Source organism: Oncorhynchus tshawytscha, linkage group LG14 (genome assembly GCF_018296145.1).
Source record: "Oncorhynchus tshawytscha isolate Ot180627B linkage group LG14, Otsh_v2.0, whole genome shotgun sequence".
NCBI lineage: Eukaryota > Metazoa > Chordata > Actinopteri > Salmoniformes > Salmonidae > Oncorhynchus > Oncorhynchus tshawytscha.
Genome location: NC_056442.1, coordinates 24,123,259 through 24,141,790, shown reverse-complemented (window position 1 = coordinate 24,141,790; position 18,532 = coordinate 24,123,259). Strand labels below are relative to the sequence as shown.

At 45.4% G+C, this 18,532-nt stretch overlaps 1 protein-coding gene and 1 long non-coding RNA gene across 15 annotated transcripts in view; both read right to left on the bottom strand.

The window, feature by feature from the left end:
• The window catches only part of slc6a4a (solute carrier family 6 member 4a), a 28,459-nt gene that overhangs the window by 8,638 nt on the left and 1,289 nt on the right, over window positions 1-18,532 (bottom strand). The window contains exons 1-6 of one of the 3 annotated variants that reach the window (XM_042297192.1): window positions 12,611-12,763; window positions 9,072-9,679; window positions 7,347-7,481; window positions 5,728-5,950; window positions 440-578; window positions 8-142 (exon numbers count right to left, since the gene is read on the bottom strand). In XM_042297192.1, coding sequence (XP_042153126.1) covers window positions 8-142; window positions 440-578; window positions 5,728-5,950; window positions 7,347-7,481; window positions 9,072-9,456 — 1,017 coding nt within the window. In that variant the 5' untranslated portion in view covers window positions 9,457-9,679; window positions 12,611-12,763. Of the gene's footprint in view, window positions 1-7; window positions 143-439; window positions 579-5,727; window positions 5,951-7,346; window positions 7,482-9,071; window positions 9,680-11,700; window positions 11,879-12,610; window positions 12,764-18,532 lie in introns of those variants that run through there. The other 2 variants (XM_042297193.1, XM_042297191.1) reach the window with 2 other exon arrangements.
• On the bottom strand, window positions 2,404-5,706 carry LOC112266828. 12 transcript variants are annotated; one of them, XR_006078816.1, is made up of 9 exons: window positions 5,449-5,706; window positions 5,175-5,403; window positions 5,065-5,103; window positions 4,371-4,756; window positions 4,301-4,339; window positions 4,066-4,209; window positions 3,940-3,989; window positions 3,708-3,827; window positions 3,591-3,633 (listed from the first exon to the last, which is right to left on the bottom strand). It is a non-coding gene; the product is annotated as an uncharacterized LOC112266828 (long non-coding RNA). The 12 variants fall into 12 exon arrangements; XR_006078815.1 differs by having other exon boundaries at window positions 3,623-3,644; window positions 3,789-3,827; XR_006078814.1 differs by lacking the exons at window positions 3,591-3,633; window positions 3,708-3,827 and adding an exon at window positions 2,404-2,489 and having other exon boundaries at window positions 3,926-3,989.

Sequence of the window (18,532 nt, the reverse complement as noted above, 5' to 3'; positions counted from 1 at the left end):
AACTCACTGTGGTGCTGAGTAGTTTCCCCCAATCAGGTTTGAGGTAGAAGACCACGCCCCTCCAGGCTCCGGGCAGAGTGGCCCCACGAACGAGCAGCACCAGCAGGACAAGGTAGGGGAAGGTGGCTGTCACCCACACCACCTGAGAAAGAGGGGAGAGAGAGAGGGGTGGGGGAGAGAGAGGGTGAAGGAGGAAGAGAGAGAGGGAGATAGAGAGAGGGGTGGAGGAGAGAGAGAGAAGGGTGGAGGAGAGAGAGAGGGAGATGGAGAGAGGGTGAAGGAGGAAGAGAGAGAGGAAGGAAGAGATTGCAGGGAGCGACAGAGAGAAAGAGAGGGGCACATATGAATAGGAGGCATCAGTGAGAAACAGAGTTCACAGTGTTTACCTACTGTGATCTACTGTTTATCTACTGTTTCTCCATCCCCCAGCCACGCTCACCTTGCCAGAGGTCTTGACTCCCTTCCAGATGCTGAAGTAGACGATGGTGAAGATGAACAGGAGGCAGAGAGCCAGCTGCCAACTCACACTGCCGAGCTGGTGCAGACCTGGGGACAGGTGTACCTGCAGTACCTGACGCCTTTACGGAACAGAGGAGTGAGGGATGAGCAAAATGGATGAGGAGCGGATAGGAGGGTAAAGAGAGAGGAGTGAGGAGAGAGGGGGATAAGGGGAGGGATGAGGGATCAGGAGAGAGGGATGAGGAGGAAGGTGTCAGACGAGAGGGATAAGGAGAGAGAGGGGTGAAAGAGTGGGGCGAGTGAGGGATAAGGAGAGAGAGGGGTGAGAGAGGGGTTGAGGAGATGGATGAGGGGGGGGGGATTGTCGGGAAGAGAGATGAGAAGATGGGATGAGACAGAATAACAGAGAAAGGAGTCATTTATAGGGAAATAGAGTGATCAAGAGAGGAAAAGCATTCATACATCTGGCAGGTTTCTTGCTGCAGATAGATGGGGATAATTGATGATATTTTGAAAGAAAATAAACAGTTGCTCTTGTATGGCGTGTGTTTATTTAATAAACGCATTGAGCAACATTTGATTTGATTTCCAGGGTCATAAAAGATAGAACGTGAAAGGACTAGGCAAGAGATAGATTTAAAAAAAAGAAAATGACAAGGATAGAAATTGAATAAACATATTGTGGATATGTGATGCTGACACAGAATAAGGAGATAAGATAACTTGGTACGGTGAAAGATGATCGAGATGATCGAGCTAGATGCCAGGTTGCCAGTTAAGAAAACATACCAGATGGACAGAATGACAAGGTTTATGAAAAAAAACACAGAAATTCTGGTGCCAGACATGAGGCAGAGGAGTTTTACGTGCATTAGAATAGAGTCAACCTTGACAAAGCCCCAAATCTCTCTTAGATTGATAGGAGTGAACCAGACTCAAAGTCAGGAATGACAGAACCAGTTGCTTTTTTTCCATAGAAATATCATTACTAGAATGGACATCCATGTTAGTCTCTCTCTCTCTCTCTCTCTCTCTCTCTCTCTTGCTCTCTCTCTCTCGGCGTTATTGGCATGGGAAACACCCTAAAATTGCTGAAATCAAATTAAAGATGAGAGAAGTCAGATTAAGTGTGAGTTCATGTTGAATAATAATTACTATATAAATGAACACGCAAAATGTAAACACTTATGTCAAATAGATAAGTTGAAAATATTGCATGTTTGTGTGTGTGTGTATAACCAGTTTCATAGTCTTCTTTAGGTAGATGCACAAATAACAGTTGAATGAACATATGAGACAAGTTTGGGCCAACTAAACATTTTAAGTTCAGGTAACACTTTAACCGAAAAGTTTAAAGTTCTATCTGCCGGGTCTTCTCCCATCTCCCTCCACCTATCCATATCTACCTTTCATCCACCTATCCATATCTACCTTTCATCCACCTATCCATATCTACCTTTCATCCACCTATCCATACCTACCTTTCATCCACCTATCCATATCTACCTTTCATCCACCTATCCATATCTACCTTTCATCCACCTATCCATATCTACCTTTCATCCACATCCATATCCCTTTCATCCACCTATCCATATCTACCTTTCATCCACCTATCCATATCTACCTTTCTCCACCTTTCTATCCATATCTACCTTTCATCCACCTATCCATTCTATCCATATCTATCTACCTTTCATCCACCTATCTACCTTTCATCTACCTTTTTCATCCACCTGTCCATATCTACCTTTCATCCACATCTCCACCTTTTTCATCCACATATCCACATCTACCTTTCATCCACATATCCATATCTACCTTTCATCCACCTATCCATATCTACCTTTCTCCACCTATCCATATCTACCTTTCATCCACCTATCCATATCTACCTTTCATCCACCTATCCATATCTACCTTTCATTACCTGTCCATATCTACCTTTCATCCACCTGTCCATATCTACCTTTCATCCACCCATCCATATCTACCTTTCATCCACCTATCCATATCTACCTTTCATCCACCTGTCCATATCTACCTTTCATCCACCCATCCATATCTACCTTTCATCCACCTATCCATATCTACCTGTCATCCACCTATCCATATCTACCTTTCATCCACCTATCCATATCTACCTTTCATCCACCTGTCCATATCTACCTTTAATCCACCTGTCCATATCTACCTTTCATCCACCTATCCATATCTACCTTTCATCCACCTATCCATATCTACCTTTCATCCACCTATCCATCCATCTACCTTTCATCCACCTATCCATATCTACCTTTCCATCCACCCATCCATATCTACCTTTCATCCACCTATCCATATCTACCTTTCATCATCCACCTATCCATATCTACCTTTCATCCACCTATCCATATCTACCTTTCATCCACCTATCCATATCTACCTTTAATCCACCTGTCCATATCTTACCTTTCATCCACCTATCCATATCTACCTTTCATCCACCTATCCATATCTACCTTTCATCCACCCGTCCATATCTACCTTTCATCCACCTATCCATATCTACCTTTTCCACCTCCACCTATCCAGATTTACCTTTCATCCACCTATCCATATCTACCTTTCATCCACCTATCCATATCTACCTTTCATCCACCCCATCCATATCTACCTTTCATCCACCTGTCCATATCTACCTTTCATCCACCTATCCATATCTACCTTTCATCCACTACTATCCATATCTACATTTCATCCACCTATCCATATCTACCTTTCATCCACCTATCCATATCTACCTTTCATCCACCTATCATCCATATCTACCTTTCATCCACCTATCCATATCTACCTTTCATCCACCTATCCATATCTACCTTTCATCCACCTATCCATATCTACCTTTCATCCACCTATCCATATCTACCTTTCATCCACATCTATCTACTTTCATCCACCTATCCATATCTACCTTTCATCCATCTATCCATATCTACCTTTCATCCACATCTACCTTTCATCCACCTATCCACCTATCCATATCTTTTCATCCACCTATCCATATCTACCTTTCATCCACCTATCCATATCTACCTTTCATCCACCCATCCAGTTACTGTCCTCTCTGCCTCTCCTCCCATCTCCCTCCACCTATCCATATCTACCTTTCATCCACCTATCCATATCTACCTTTCATCCACCTATCCAGTTACTGTCCTCTCTGCCTCCATCCTCCCATCTCCCTCCATCCTATCCATATCTACATTTCATCCACCTATCCATATCTACCTTTCCTCCACCTATCCATATCTACCTTTTATCCACCTATCTATCCTTTCATCCACCTATCCATATCTACCTTTCATCCACCTGTCCATATCTACCTTTCATCCACATCCATATCTACCTTTCATCCATCCATATCCATTTCATCCACATCTACCTTTCATCCACCTATCCATATCTACCTTTCTACCTCCACCTATCCATATCTACCTTTCATCCACCTATCCATATCTACCTTTCATCCACCTATCCATATCTACCTTTCCTATCCACCTACCTCATCCACCTATCTACCTTTCATCCACCTGTCCATATCTACCTTTCATCCACATCTACCTTTCATCCACATCTACCTTTCATCTACCTATCCATATCTACCTTTCATCCACCTATCCATATCTACCTTTCTCCACCTATCCATATCTACCTTTTATCCATATCTACCTTTCATCCACCTATCCATATCTACCTTTCATCCACCTGTCCATATCTACCTTTCATCCACATCTACCTTTCATCCACATATCCATATCTACCTTTCATCCACCTATCCATATCTACCTTTCTCCACCTGTCCATATCTACCTTTCATCCACCTGTCCATATCTACCTATCCTTTCATCCACCCCATCCATATCTACCTTTCATCCACCTATCCATATCTACCTGTCATCCACCTATCCATATCTACCTTTCATCCACCTATCCATATCTACCTTTCATCCACCTGTCCATATCTACCTTTAATCCACCTGTCCATATCTACCTTTCATCCACCTATCCATATCTACCTTTCATCCACCTATCCATATCTACCTTTCATCCACCCGTCCATATCTACCTTTCATCCACCTATCCATATCTACCTTTTATCCACCTATCCAGATTTACCTTTCATCCACCTATCCATATCTACCTTTCATCCACCTATCCATATCTACCTTTCATCCACCTATCCATATCTACCTTTCATCCACCTGTCCATATCTACCTTTCATCCACCTATCCATATCTACCTTTCATCCACCTATCCATATCTACATTTCATCCACCTATCCATATCTACCTTTCATCCACCTATCCATATCTACCTTTCATCCACCCATCCATATCTACCTTTCATCCACCTATCCATATCTACCTTTCATCCACCTATCCATATCTACCTTTCATCCACCTATCCATATCTACCTTTCATCCACCTATCCATATCTACCTTTCATCCACATCTACCTTTCATCCACCTATCCATATCTACCTTTCATCCATCTATCCATATCTACCTTTCATCCACATCTACCTTTCATCCACCTATCCATATCTATCTTTCTCCACCTATCCATATCTACCTTTCATCCACCTATCCATATCTACCTTTCATCCACCCATCCAGTTACTGTCCTCTCTGCCTCTCCTCCCATCTCCCTCCACCTATCCATATCTACCTTTCATCCACCTATCCATATCTACCTTTCATCCACCTATCCAGTTACTGTCCTCTCTGCCTCTCCTCCCATCTCCCTCCTCCTATCCATATCTACATTTCATCCACCTATCCATATCTACCTTTCATCCACCCATCCAGTTTACTGTCCTCTCTGCCTCTCCTCCCATCTCCCTCCACCTATCCATATCTACCTTTCATGCACCTATCCATATCTACCTTTCATCCACCTACCAGTTACTGTCCTCTCTGCCTCTCCTCCCATCTCCCTCCACCTATCCATATCTACCTTTCATCCACCTATTCATATCTACCTTTCATCCACCTATCCATATCTACCTTTCATCCACCCATCCATATCTACCTTTCATCCACCCATCCATATCTACCTTTCATCCACCCATCCAGTCACTGTCCTCTCTGCCTCTCCTCCCCTCTCCTCCACCGAGCCCATCATGCCGTCTACCCCTCCGTCCTCTACTGTCTAATGTCCCTGGCAGCCCCCTTTTCCTCATCCCTCCGTCCTGCCTTGCACTTACATGGTCTTGACTTACGTATAGAACTCCTCGGCGGGCGAGGTGGACGTGTTGGTCCAGGTGACGTTGCTGTCGGTGGACAGGTAGCGGAGACAGTTGACCGTGTTCCAGGGGTTGGAGCACGTGGTCCAGGGCAGGGTGGGCCGGAACGACGCCAGCAGGTAGTACAGGGCCCACGCCATGATGGTGTTGTAGTAGAACGCAATGTACAGCGCTATGATGCAGATGGCGAAGCCGATACCTTTCACAGAAAGGAAAAGACAATGTAAGGTATAATGCATGACAATGCAGTTATGATAATGCATCATCAGACTTGTCATGAACCCGCACAGCCCCTTTATAACGTCCTATAATCATATATCGATAGTGACAACTGTTGGAGAGACAGAGCGAGAGAGTTTGTGATGGAGAGAAAAGAGTCTGTTTTTCCATTAGGATTAACACAGGTATGAATGAACGAGAGAGGAGGCAGAGAGTAGGGTAGAGAGATAAACGAGGCATAGAGTGGGGTAGAGAGACAAACGAGGCAGAGAGTGGGGTAGAGTGACAAACGAGGCAGAGAGTGGGGTAGAGAGACAAACGAGGCAGAGAGTGGGGTAGAGAGACAAACGAGGCAAGTGGCGGACCAGGGCATCGAGCAAACCAGACTCTGACCAGATGGGAAGAGAGTTTGAGATGAAGGTGTGTTCTGTGTTGTGGGGTTGGGGTTGGTCGGGGATAACTCGCTCCATCCATCACTCAGAGATCTAAACCTATCTATCTATTTTCAAGCTAATTCAAGTCCGACTCAAGTAGGAGATGACATTTGGAAACAACTGAGATTTACATAACATGACGTTTCTAAGCATGCTGGCATTTCCGCGGGAAATGTGACAATTTCCATAACAGAGAGCTGGACATCACCACAACAAGGGGATGCAGATACTTTCATGAGGAACGTGCTGAAGGGGTCGGAGAGTTCATATTATCTGTCTCTCAGACATTCACTCATCTATCTGCTCTAACAGGCAGCTAGCTGCTCACTGTCTTTCTGGATCTACCACTCCACTCCTCTTTTCCCCCGACTTTCCTTCTCCCCTGACTCCTCTTCTCCCCTCACTCCTCTTCTCCCTTGACTCCTCTTCTCCCCTGACTCCTCTTCTCCCCTCACTCCTCTTCTCCCCTTCTCTCCTGACGCCTCTTCTCCCCTGACTCCTCTTCTCCCGACTCCTATTTTCCCCTTCTCTCCTGACGCCTCTTCTCCCGACTCCTCTTTTCCCCTTCTCTCCTGACGCCTCTTCTCCCGACTCCTCTTTTCCTCTTCTCCCCTGAATCCCCTTTTCCCGTGACTCCCCTGAATCCCCTTCTCCCCGACTCCTCTTCTCCCCCGACTCCTCTTCTCTCCCGACTCCTCTTCCCTCCCGACTCCTTCCCTCCCGACTCCTCTTCTCCCCGACTCCTCTTCTCCCCGACTCCTCTTCTCCCCCGACTCCTCTCCTCTCCCGACTCCTCTCCTCTCCCGACTCCTCTCCTCTCCCGACTCCTCTCCTCTCATAACTCCTCCATAACACTTATCAAAATAGTTGACAAGCTTCATTGTGTTAACAAAATTAGTCGAATCCACTCCCCTCCCTCCATCTCCCCTCCTCTCTTCTTACCCTTGAAGATGGGGCAGATGTGTTTCCAGATGGAGATGCAGCCGCTACGGTGGAACTGCCCCAGTGCCAGCTCCATGTAGAACAGAGGCACGCCACCGAATACCGCCATCAACATGTAGGGCAGCAGGAAGGCACCTGGGACAACAGGTAGGGGAGTGGGGGAGAGAGAGGGGTAGATAAAGAGAGAGAGGGCACGTGAGAGAGAGAGGGCGTGGGAGAGAGCGAGAGAGAGAGGGAGCGAGAGAGAGAGGGCATGCGAGAGAGAGAGAGAGGGCACGCGAGAGAGACAGGGCGCGAGAGGGAGCGAGAGAGACAGGGCATGCGAGAGAGACAGGGCACGAGAGGGAGCGAGAGAGAGAGGGTGATAGAGAGAGAGGGCGCGAGAGGGAGCGAGAGAGAGAGTGAGCGAGACAGGGCGCGAGAGGAAGCGAGAGAGAGAGGGCACGCAAGAGAGAGAGGGCACCGGAGAGAGCAAGAGAGAGAGAGAGAGAGAGAGGGCTCGCGAGAGAGGGCACGCAGGAGAGAGAGGGCACGAGAGAGAGCGAGAGAGAGAGAGGGCACGCGAGAGAGAGAGAGAGAGAGAGGGAGAAGGAAAAAGCGGAGGTTGGGGTATATTGAGTAAAAATCATTTCATTCATGGGTCAAAAATAGAAACTCCACATGTTTCATATCTGCACTCTTTGCCAGATTTCTACACACCTTATCTAACAACAACTGACATCAACATCTGGAACATTCAACACTGACCTGTAGCTGACCCTAAAGAGCAAAGGGAGTGAGAGGAGGAATTGGAAATGTCAGAGAAAAAAAGACATGGCGAACCCTGGAGAGTACCAGGGAGATAGGGGCTTGGCTGGACTGGAGCCTGTCTCTGTATTTGATTAGGAATTTATATCTGTGTGGTTGACATGAAAGCAAAGATAACTGTTGATTCAGTAGCTGGGACTAGGAGACAGGTTATTAAGCAATGAGAGAAAGAGAGAGAGAGAGAGAGAGAGAGAGAGAGAGAGAATAGATTGAAGCCACTCTCATAAAAACAGACAATTAATAGTGTTGCTTCTATCAAGTGTCTCCCTGTCTCCATCTCTCTTTCTCTCTTTCCCTCGCTCCCACTAAACAGAGAAACAGGATATTGCAAAGATTTTATTATTGCAAATTCAATAAAATGAAATCGGAGGCCTGTATTTGATGTGAGGAGGAGAGTTGTAGAAAGGCAGGGAGGACAGCAGAGTTCCCTTGTAAACATCTGGGAACATTAAATTAACATTCATTACAGAAGACACAAGGTTTAATGTTATGCATTTACCCAGTGCTATTTCTGTCCAAGGTGTAAATGTTCATTTGATCAAAGTTTTGGTTGGTTTGAATGGTCTGTGTTTTCCAGACGCTCTGTCCGATTGATCTATCTTGCTTTATCTAGCTATATGATTAAGTGTGAAAATATGTTGGGTGGAAAACTATATTCAATCTGCATTAATGCTTATTGTTACCAGTATACTGTAGATGGTTTAGTTTCCTCTGTCAATTTCCTTAACCTCCCTTTCCCAGCTACAGATTCTCTCCTTTCCAGTGTTACTTTCTCCCTCAACCTGGGTTGTGTTCATTAGGCACCAAACGTAAGAAAACAGGCTGAAACAAGGAGGGACTACCTAGACTTGTCCAACAAGAAACGCTTATTTGAGCTTTTTGCAACAGCGTGCTCGAATGAACAGGCCCGGGTCTCACCTCCGCCGTTTTGGTAGCAGATGTAGGGGAAGCGCCACACATTTCCCAGGTCCACGGCGTAGCCAATCACAGACAACAGAAAGTCCATCTTCTTGCTCCAGGTCTCCCGGGGCTGGTCCAGACTGGTCTGCTGGACCACCAGAGTCCTCAGGGCCCCTGCGGGTACACCCCCCGCTCCCTCCTTGGGGCTCGGTGCTGTGGACGTGGGGTACCCGTTGGACACCCCTCCTGACCCCCCACCAGAGTTCACTTTGGGGTCCCCCTTCTCTGCCACCCCTCCGTCAGCCAGCATGAGTCTGCCGTTCTCCTGCGATTGCTCCTCCCCTTTCTCTTTCTCCCCTCCTTCGTTCTCTCTGTCCATCATCATTGACTGTTTCATCTCCATGGCGATGGCCGGTGGTTAGTGGCGTGGTGTGGTTGTTAGCGACGACGGTGGACTTGTGGCACGGTGTGATGAGGTGCCCATCAGGGGATGAGGGATATCATAGAGAGAGACGGAGAGGGAGAGGTGTGGCCGGGGCCAGGGGGCGCCGCTGTAGGGTTAGACACTTGGACTGGCTCCACTGCCTTCTATGGCAAACACCAGTGTTGACACAACCTGTACCAGACTGCAACACAAACACAACACCACTTGTGTAAATGACCATTGTGATAACAACAGGACATGTTTAGAAATGATTTTTTTTTTTTTTGAATGACTTGTGTATTTTGCCTTGAATGGTTTGCTCTTTATTTGGGCTTCTCTGGAAGATCCTGAGTGGTTAGTTAACACAGGGAAAGACGGAGACAAATGGGTGACTGTGATATGTCACTATGGGGTTAAAAGTGTGCAACACTGGGGGAATTGTGAAACCTGAATGTCCCTGCCAAATAAGGCCTGAGGGGATTCTGCTAGAACACGTTAGTTTATTTTCTTTCTTCACAATGCTGTTACTGCCGAAGCTACAATCACATCTGTAGGTCTCTATACCTTTGGAGATAAAAAAAAAATAAAAAAAATATGAATGTTGAACTTCACCAAATTAGATGAAAATAAAAATAATTTTTCAAAATAATTCAGGCAGCAACAAGATTTGTAAGGAAGAAAAAATAGTTAGAAGAAAAGTCCGTTTGAGAGATGAAATCAATGTGCAGTCAGTGTGTTAAGGCAGGATGGAACACGTTGATAGGATTTGAAACCAAGTGACTTCCTCTGATTCTGATAACCCCGATAAGACATATTATCAAAGAAAACACGCATCACAGACATATCCGTCATTTTCCTTTGACAGTACGTGGGTATAATCAAGATATCATAGCAACAACAAAAAATGTGTTAAATCAAATTAAGAAACAAACTACTTTGTATGTTTAACTCCTTTTTTTCGAAAAAATATTTTTTGGACTACATTTTAAATGTGTTTTTATGTTTAACTACTTTTCAGCATGGTCACAGTAGATGTTTACCACAGTTATATGCAAAAGTATCCAACAGGAGCGTTTCTCCTGTCCTTTCCATTGTGTTCCCTGTTGCCTTTCTCTTCACTGCAACGACCCTTCATTCTGGGGCCTTTTAATGTCAATTATTGAGAATGATCATTTTCATGTCATTTAATCCATATATTTTAGACAAAGTACAAGTCTTAGCAATAGACTGGAAAAAGTAGTGTATCAGTGTAATGTAACATTGGTGTAATGTATATTGGTGTAATGTACAAAATCTAATCCATATACTGTATATGTTAGACAAAGTACAAGTCTTAGCAATAGACTGGGAAAAAAGTAGTGTACCAGTGTAATGTAATATTGGTGTAATGTACAGACTCGCAATAAAGTCATTTAATAAAGTAGTGTATTCAGTCCCATTATTATGAAGCTATTTTCTTCAAACAGGGAAACTAAAATGGAAGTGATGAAAGCCGTCTCCAGAAAGATGTCGTTTGTGACGGGGCTCGGAATCATACCATGTTTTTCTATGTTGGAATTTCACACCGAAAGAAACAAATCATTGTGCGTCTCAAAACTTGTATACTGATGACATTTGACAAATATCATAAACACAATTGTATCGATCTTAAAATGAATTAAATATGCGCCATATTACATTGACTGAAGATGCACTAAAAAAAATATATATATATTTTGCCGATTCTTTTATTTACAAACGTTAACCGCATACCCCACTTAAAAAGTCCCATGATTTGAGTAAAAAACGTTGGAAAATGAAGGGGAGAAAAAAAGGTTTTAGAGCTAATCGCCTCGTTTATATACTCGTTTGCTTCAATTGGAATTTAATGGCAAAGGGAGAGTTAATTCAAATGGAATGCCATTATCCCAATTAAAAGTAATTGTCCTGCTATTCTCCATGGGATTCCAGTCCATGCCCCCTATCAGTCAAACAGAATGCTCCTATCCAAGCCGCATAAGGCACCTGGACTGACAACAGAGTACATATAGGAGGTGGAAGCAGAGCACTTGATGGATATTCATAAATAAAGATGAGAAAACAACGGCTGGAAGAAAGAGTGCAAAGTGTAAAACCCACAAATAAACACTGGGGGTAACAATTAATTCAAACTCATCAGATAAATGAAACTTCCTTTAAAAGTACCATCTTTTTTGACTCGCTGGGTTGCCGTACAGCACTTACATTAGCTCAGCACTGAGTAACGTCAAACAACCACTTCATCATCAACGATATTCCAGCTGAGAATGAAATGACTGAACCACATATTCGAAACATCATTGCGATCAGATCCCACACAATCCTACACGTTCTGAAAATCGGTGCAACTTGGAGCTATGAAGAAAAAACACTTCTGTCAAGGTTACCATAGTGTAAGCTTGCAAGAAAGGCATTTCACTGTACTGTACACGTGACATTAAAAACACTATAACATAAGGGGGGCGGGGGCCTTCCAATGTCCGTCACCGGAACACTTCACCTTACGTTAACAAAGAGCCTGCAATTCTGTCAGTACAGAAGAACACCCACACACACCGAGAGCAACCATCGCGCCAACTCTGAGCATTATTGTTCTGTTACAGAGACAGACAACCAATGATGTATATTAGAAATATTGAGTAGTGGATAAGGAATCAAAACAATAGAGGATCACAACTTTGGGGTTTCTAGCGGGGAGTACTTCTTGTTTTCGTTGTAAGACAATGAGGAAGCCGAACACCTAACATGATCTCCATCACTATTCACCACTGTATCTAGTCTCTACGGCGCACAAACTGTAGTCGACGTTGCGTCAAATCAGACACGCTTCAAAATCAGACAATTCAACCCAATGGAACTTTTGTCCCCCTCCTAGAAGTTATGTGATGCTCTGCCGTGGCATGAACTTGCCAGGATAAGCATGCACAAACACATCAAGACACACTGTTTGCCCAGTACAGCACTCAAACCTCTTCCATCATCACACTATAGACACGTTGACGTTTGGTCTGGCACAAACACATATATGCATAGAACCGTGGAGAAACACACACACACACACACACACACACACACACACACACACACACACACAATGTCCAGAATGCAGCCCTACCGTGCAGCGGTTCCGTAGTTATGTGGGGGTCTGCGTCAGGGTGGTACTCACCACTGTCCCTCTGAAGAACACGTACAGACACTCCCCCCTACACCCCTGCTGGAGTTTCTTACACCCTTTTACTCCGCTCTCTCTCTCTCTCTCTCTCTCTGTCTCTCTCTCTCTCTCTCTCTCTCTGTCTCTCTCTATCTCTCCTATACACAATCATATTGTCTTACGGCTTACTTCGCTTTTGGCATCATTTACATCTACGTGGGAAAAAAATGTGCAGTACTATATGTACACGGCTACATGCACAAATCATTTTGTGTTGTTGTTGGACAACCTGGATAAAGTTCCAGACATCTGGTAGCTGCACCGCTATCCGCCTGTCATCGCCGGACTGCAATCTACGCTCCTCATCAGCTATGGAATATTGAAGACGATAAATAGGGGATGATTTCCCGAGGCCTTTGTTGGTCTCACCTTACGGAGTCCCCCCTCTGTGTTGCTTTAACAGCCGCCGTCAAAAGCATCCCCTCGTCCCTATGGCTAGCTGTGAACAAAACACAGAGTATATCCTCAGACATCATTCTTACTCCGGTACACTCCAAATCCCTGACAGACAAATTCACGGGCAGCCTCAGACAACTTTCAGCAGCTCCATCGAGTCTGCAGACTGAAAACGCTCTACGGTGATCACTTAGCTGTTCTTATCAGCTGAATCGTTTGCCCATGAACTTCATCTGTCATAATACAACCAGGGCTGTAGATAAATCATGTTTGACCCGAAACATTAAAAAGGTAGGGTCCAGAAATAGAAAGCCAGATAGTGACGCTAAAGGAAGTCCTGAGAGAGCATGTTGACGAATCTGAAAACTAAAACTTACAGAGAACTTGGCATAACTAGATCATTGGTTTTCGAGACAGAATAGGAAGACATCTAAGAGTGACATTATGAGCAGTTTGCCGAGCTAATGTGCTTATCAAGATGTATTTGGCGGTGAAGGGGTTTCTCTGAAGGAGATGTCACTCTCGACCGGACGCTGTCCTCCTTTCCCATTGACCTGTTGGCCCCCTCTTCCCCCATTTGCGAATGGTTGTCTCATTCCACCTGGCAAGACTATTTGCCTGGTTTCGCAAACATCTCCAGCCACAAAGAGGAGTTGAGTTGTAGGTTACGCATTCCTCTCAAAATAACCAAATATTGTAAACAAATAGTGAATAGTGACATGACGTAAATGGGAGTCGGTCTGAAGTGCTGGATGAGCAGCGTTGCACGTTACACAGCAACGCAGAAGACCAACAGATGACCAGTCCAAATGCATCTTCAATCTCACTCAGCTCTCTGGACTAAAAATAACAAGCCAATCACCAAGCGGTAGGAAGTAGTCCGCGATAGGAACCCATACGCCGAACGACAGATTGAAGGATAGTGTGCATATCCCCTGGGAAAAACAACACCCAACACACACACACACACACACACACACACAACACACACACACACACACACACACACACACACACACACACACACACACACACACACACACACACACACACACACACACACACACACACACACACACACAAAAAGACAATAAAACAAGCACTTACAGGAAGCATATCAGAACTACCACTGCCATCGTGTTGTTGGACATTTGCTTTGGCAGTACCCACCTCGTGCCCTTCCCAAACAAACGCAAACAAAGACCTACAGGAAGCCATTAGGCATCAGCAGTCTGAAAAGGCCTTCGCTGCATCTGTCTAAAACACAATCAGCTAACAGGTGTCCGCTCTCCAACCGCCCCTCAGAGGGTGTTTCCCAGTTCCTTGGTAACCCCCCAGATCAGGTGGAATACATCCAGATAAAGAAGTGTTTGGAAAATGTCAAATGTGCCATGCCAGGTAGGTGCACTCCCTCATCTCGCCTCTTCGTTGGTGATGCTCCCCACCATCTCCCGGTCTGAACTAGGCAGATCCGGTATGGATACCTAACCTCACCCTGCTGGCTAGAAGATAGCAATGCTCTCTATTGTTTCATATCTAAAAAGGTCTACTTAATGGAATTGATGCATTATGATTCCATCCATTTATGGTTACTGAGGCCCCTTGACCTCCTGTAGACTTCGAGGACAAAGCATCTTAACCTTTAAACTATTTCAAAAGTGTTTTGCAGTTTCCTCTGACTAAATGTGGTTCCCACATACAAAACCAGTCATCCGTAGTTATGTGGGGGTCTGCGTCAGGGTGGTACTCACCACTGTCCCTCTGAAGAACACGTACAGACACTCCCCCTACACCCCTGCTGGAGTTTCTTACACCCTTTACTCCGCTCTCTCTCTCTCTCTCTCTCTCTCTCTCTCTCTCTCTCTCTCTCTGTCTCTCCTATACACAATCATATTGTCTTACGGCTTACTTCGCTTTTGGCATCATTTACATCTACGTGGGAAAAAAATGTGCAGTACTATATGTACACGGCTACATGCACAAATCATTTTGTGTTGTTGTTGGACAACCTGGATAAAGTTCCAGACATCTGGTAGCTGCACCGCTATCCGCCTGTCATCGCCGGACTGCAATCTACGCTCCTCATCAGCTATGGAATATTGAAGACGATAAATAGGGGATGATTTCCCGAGGCCTTTGTTGGTCTCACCTTACGGAGTCCCCCCCCCCCCTCTGTGTTGCTTTAACAGCCGCCGTCAAAAGCATCCCCTCGTCCCCATGGCTAGCTGTGAACAAAACACAGAGTATATCCTCAGACATCATTCTTACTCCGGTACACTCCAAATCCCTGACAGACAAATTCACGGGCAGCCTCAGACAACTTTCAGCAGCTCCATCGAGTCTGCAGACTGAAACGCTCTACGGTGATCACTTAGCTGTTCTTATCAGCTGAATCGTTTGCCCATGAACTTCATCTGTCATAATACAACCAGGGCTGTAGATAAATCATGTTTGACCCGAAACATTAAAAAGGTAGGGTCCAGAAATAGAAAGCCAGATAGTGACGCTAAAGGAAGTCCTGAGAGAGCATGTTGACGAATCTGAAAACTAAAACTTACAGAGAACTTGGCATAACTAGATCATTGGTTTTCGAGACAGAATAGGAAGACATCTAAGAGTGACATTATGAGCAGTTTGCCGAGCTAATGTGCTTATCAAGATGTATTTGGCGGTGAAGGGGTTTCTCTGAAGGAGATGTCACTCCCGACCGGACGCTGTCCTCCTTTCCCATTGACCTGTTGGCCCCCTCTTCCCCATTTGCGAATGGTTGTCTCATTCCACCTGGCAAGACTATTTGCCTGGTTTCGCAAACATCTCCAGCCACAAAGAGGAGTTGAGTTGTAGGTTACGCATTCCTCTCAAAATAACCAAATATTGTAAACAAATAGTGAATAGTGACATGACGTAAATGGGAGTCGGTCTGAAGTGCTGGATGAGCAGCGTTGCACGTTACACAGCAACGCAGAAGACCAACAGATGACCAGTCCAAATGCATCTTCAATCTCACTCAGCTCTCTGGACTAAAAATAACAAGCCAATCACCAAGCGGTAGGAAGTAGTCCGCGATAGGAACCCATACGCCGAACGACAGATTGAAGGATAGTGTGCATATCCCCTGGGAAAAACAACACACACAACACACACACACACACACACAACACACACACACACACACACACACACACACACACACACACACACACACACACACACACACACACACACACACACACAAAGACAATAAAACAAGCACTTACAGGAAGCATATCAGAACTACCACTGCCATCGTGTTGTTGGACATTTGCTTTGGCAGTACCCACCTCGTGCCCTTCCCAAACAAACGCAAACAAAGACCTACAGGAAGCCATTAGGCATCAGCAGTCTGAAAAGGCCTTCGCTGCATCTGTCTAAAACACAATCAGCTAACAGGTGTCCGCTCTCCAACCGCCCCTCAGAGGGTGTTTCCCAGTTCCTTGGTAACCCCCCAGATCAGGTGGAATACATCCAGATAAAGAAGTGTTTGGAAAATGTCAAATGTGCCATGCCAGGTAGGTGCACTCCCTCATCTCGCCTCTTCGTTGGTGATGCTCCCCACCATCTCCCGGTCTGAACTAGGCAGATCCGGTATGGATACCTAACCTCACCCTGCTGGCTAGAAGATAGCAATGCTCTCTATTGTTTCATATCTAAAAAGGTCTACTTAATGGAATTGATGCATTATGATTCCATCCATTTATGGTTACTGAGGCCCCTTGACCTCCTGTAGACTTCGAGGACAAAGCATCTTAACCTTTAAACTATTTCAAAAGTGTTTTGCAGTTTCCTCTGACTAAATGTGGTTCCCACATACAAAACCAGTCATATTGGGTCTTGAGCAACCCCAGCTAGCTTAGTGAAACTGAGGAATAGCTGTAAAAAAAAACAAATCTCCACACATCTCCATCGTAGAGTAGGAAAGAAAAACAAGGATTTATGCAAGGAGGCTAGGACTCCTAACAGCATGGGACAAGGCAGCACTCTCATTAATATCTGAACCTTCTGACACTCATGTGTGAGCAAGTATGTCTCTGTGTGTGCCACGTGAGAGAGAAATCAAATTTCTAAGGAAGAGGGAAATGTGTAGATATCGAGGGGAACATAAGAGTTGAGAGAGAAAGGCAGACAGAGAGAGAGACAGAGGGAGAGAGACAGAGAGAGAGAGGTCGGTAGGGCGGTAGAGACAGACAGAGAGGGAGATCGATCGAGAAGGTAAGATTAGCCAGAAAACACAAGAGGACTAGGGGACATTGTAGGCAGGGAGGGAGCCAGCCATGGGATCATTTCATCTCTTCAATTACAATCACTGGCAGCTGCCCTCTATCAGCAAGTTAGGAGCCTAATCTCTTCATCTCCCTGTCCTCTTCCACCTCTCTCTCTCCTCCCCTCCCCTCCTCTCTCTCTTGTCGTTCCCTCCTCCCCCTCTCCCTCCCCTCTTCCCCCTCTCTCCCTCCCCTCCTCTTTCGCTCTCTCTCCGTGCCCTCCTCCCCCCTCTCACTCCCTCCCTTCCCTCCTCCCCCCCCCCCTTCCGTCTCCCTCCCCATTTTAATTTACCAGAAGTTCTTATCCAGAGCGACTTAGTCAGTGTGTCCAACGAAGCTAGATAAAAACTACCACGTACCGTTTCTGTCCCTCTCACCGCCCTCCCTACTATCTCGCAGAGAACGTAAATGTGCCTTTTTGCTTACAACCCAACCCCCTGAGACACTCTCTCTCTCCGTCCTCTACTTCTCCTCTCTCACCCTCCTCTTCAGTCTCTCCTCTCCCTCTAGGCCCTCGGTCTGTCTAGACGGAGTACTTCTTGTCAACACAACAGGTTGGGATTGTCCCGGGCGACGCGGCTCAGGGAGAAAAGAGCTCCCTCTGGTACAGCTCAGAGGAACTGCACTCACTCGGTCTCACCATTACAGCAACACAGGGGCTGGGACTAAAGGTGCTGTTCAATTCCAGACAAACATATGGAACGTACTGCGGTCATTATAGCAAGACTCATTGAAAATCCAACAACGGCCATACACAACCATGGTATATGATTAGGAGGTTGAATAATAGAATAACTAAATCGGCAATAATCCCCAGCAGATATGAAGGGCTCCACAAGCACTACCTGGGTCCTATAAAACATGCCTACAGTAATCTCCATTGATTCTCCCTGGTGAGTCTCCCAACACTAAACAGCAAGACCATCCAAGTTTTAGAGCCGATGATTTATAGATATGGAACCTTTGCTTTATGGCTGTTTTGAGAGGCTGGGGAAAAACCATATGTTGTTGTGTACTCATACAGTATGTATTATATCCTACGTAACATTTTCATTCAGTATTTCATTCTATTCCCTGTACATATGAATGTGTGTTAGTCTTGGTCCGGGACAGTGGAAAGAAATGAGGTGGA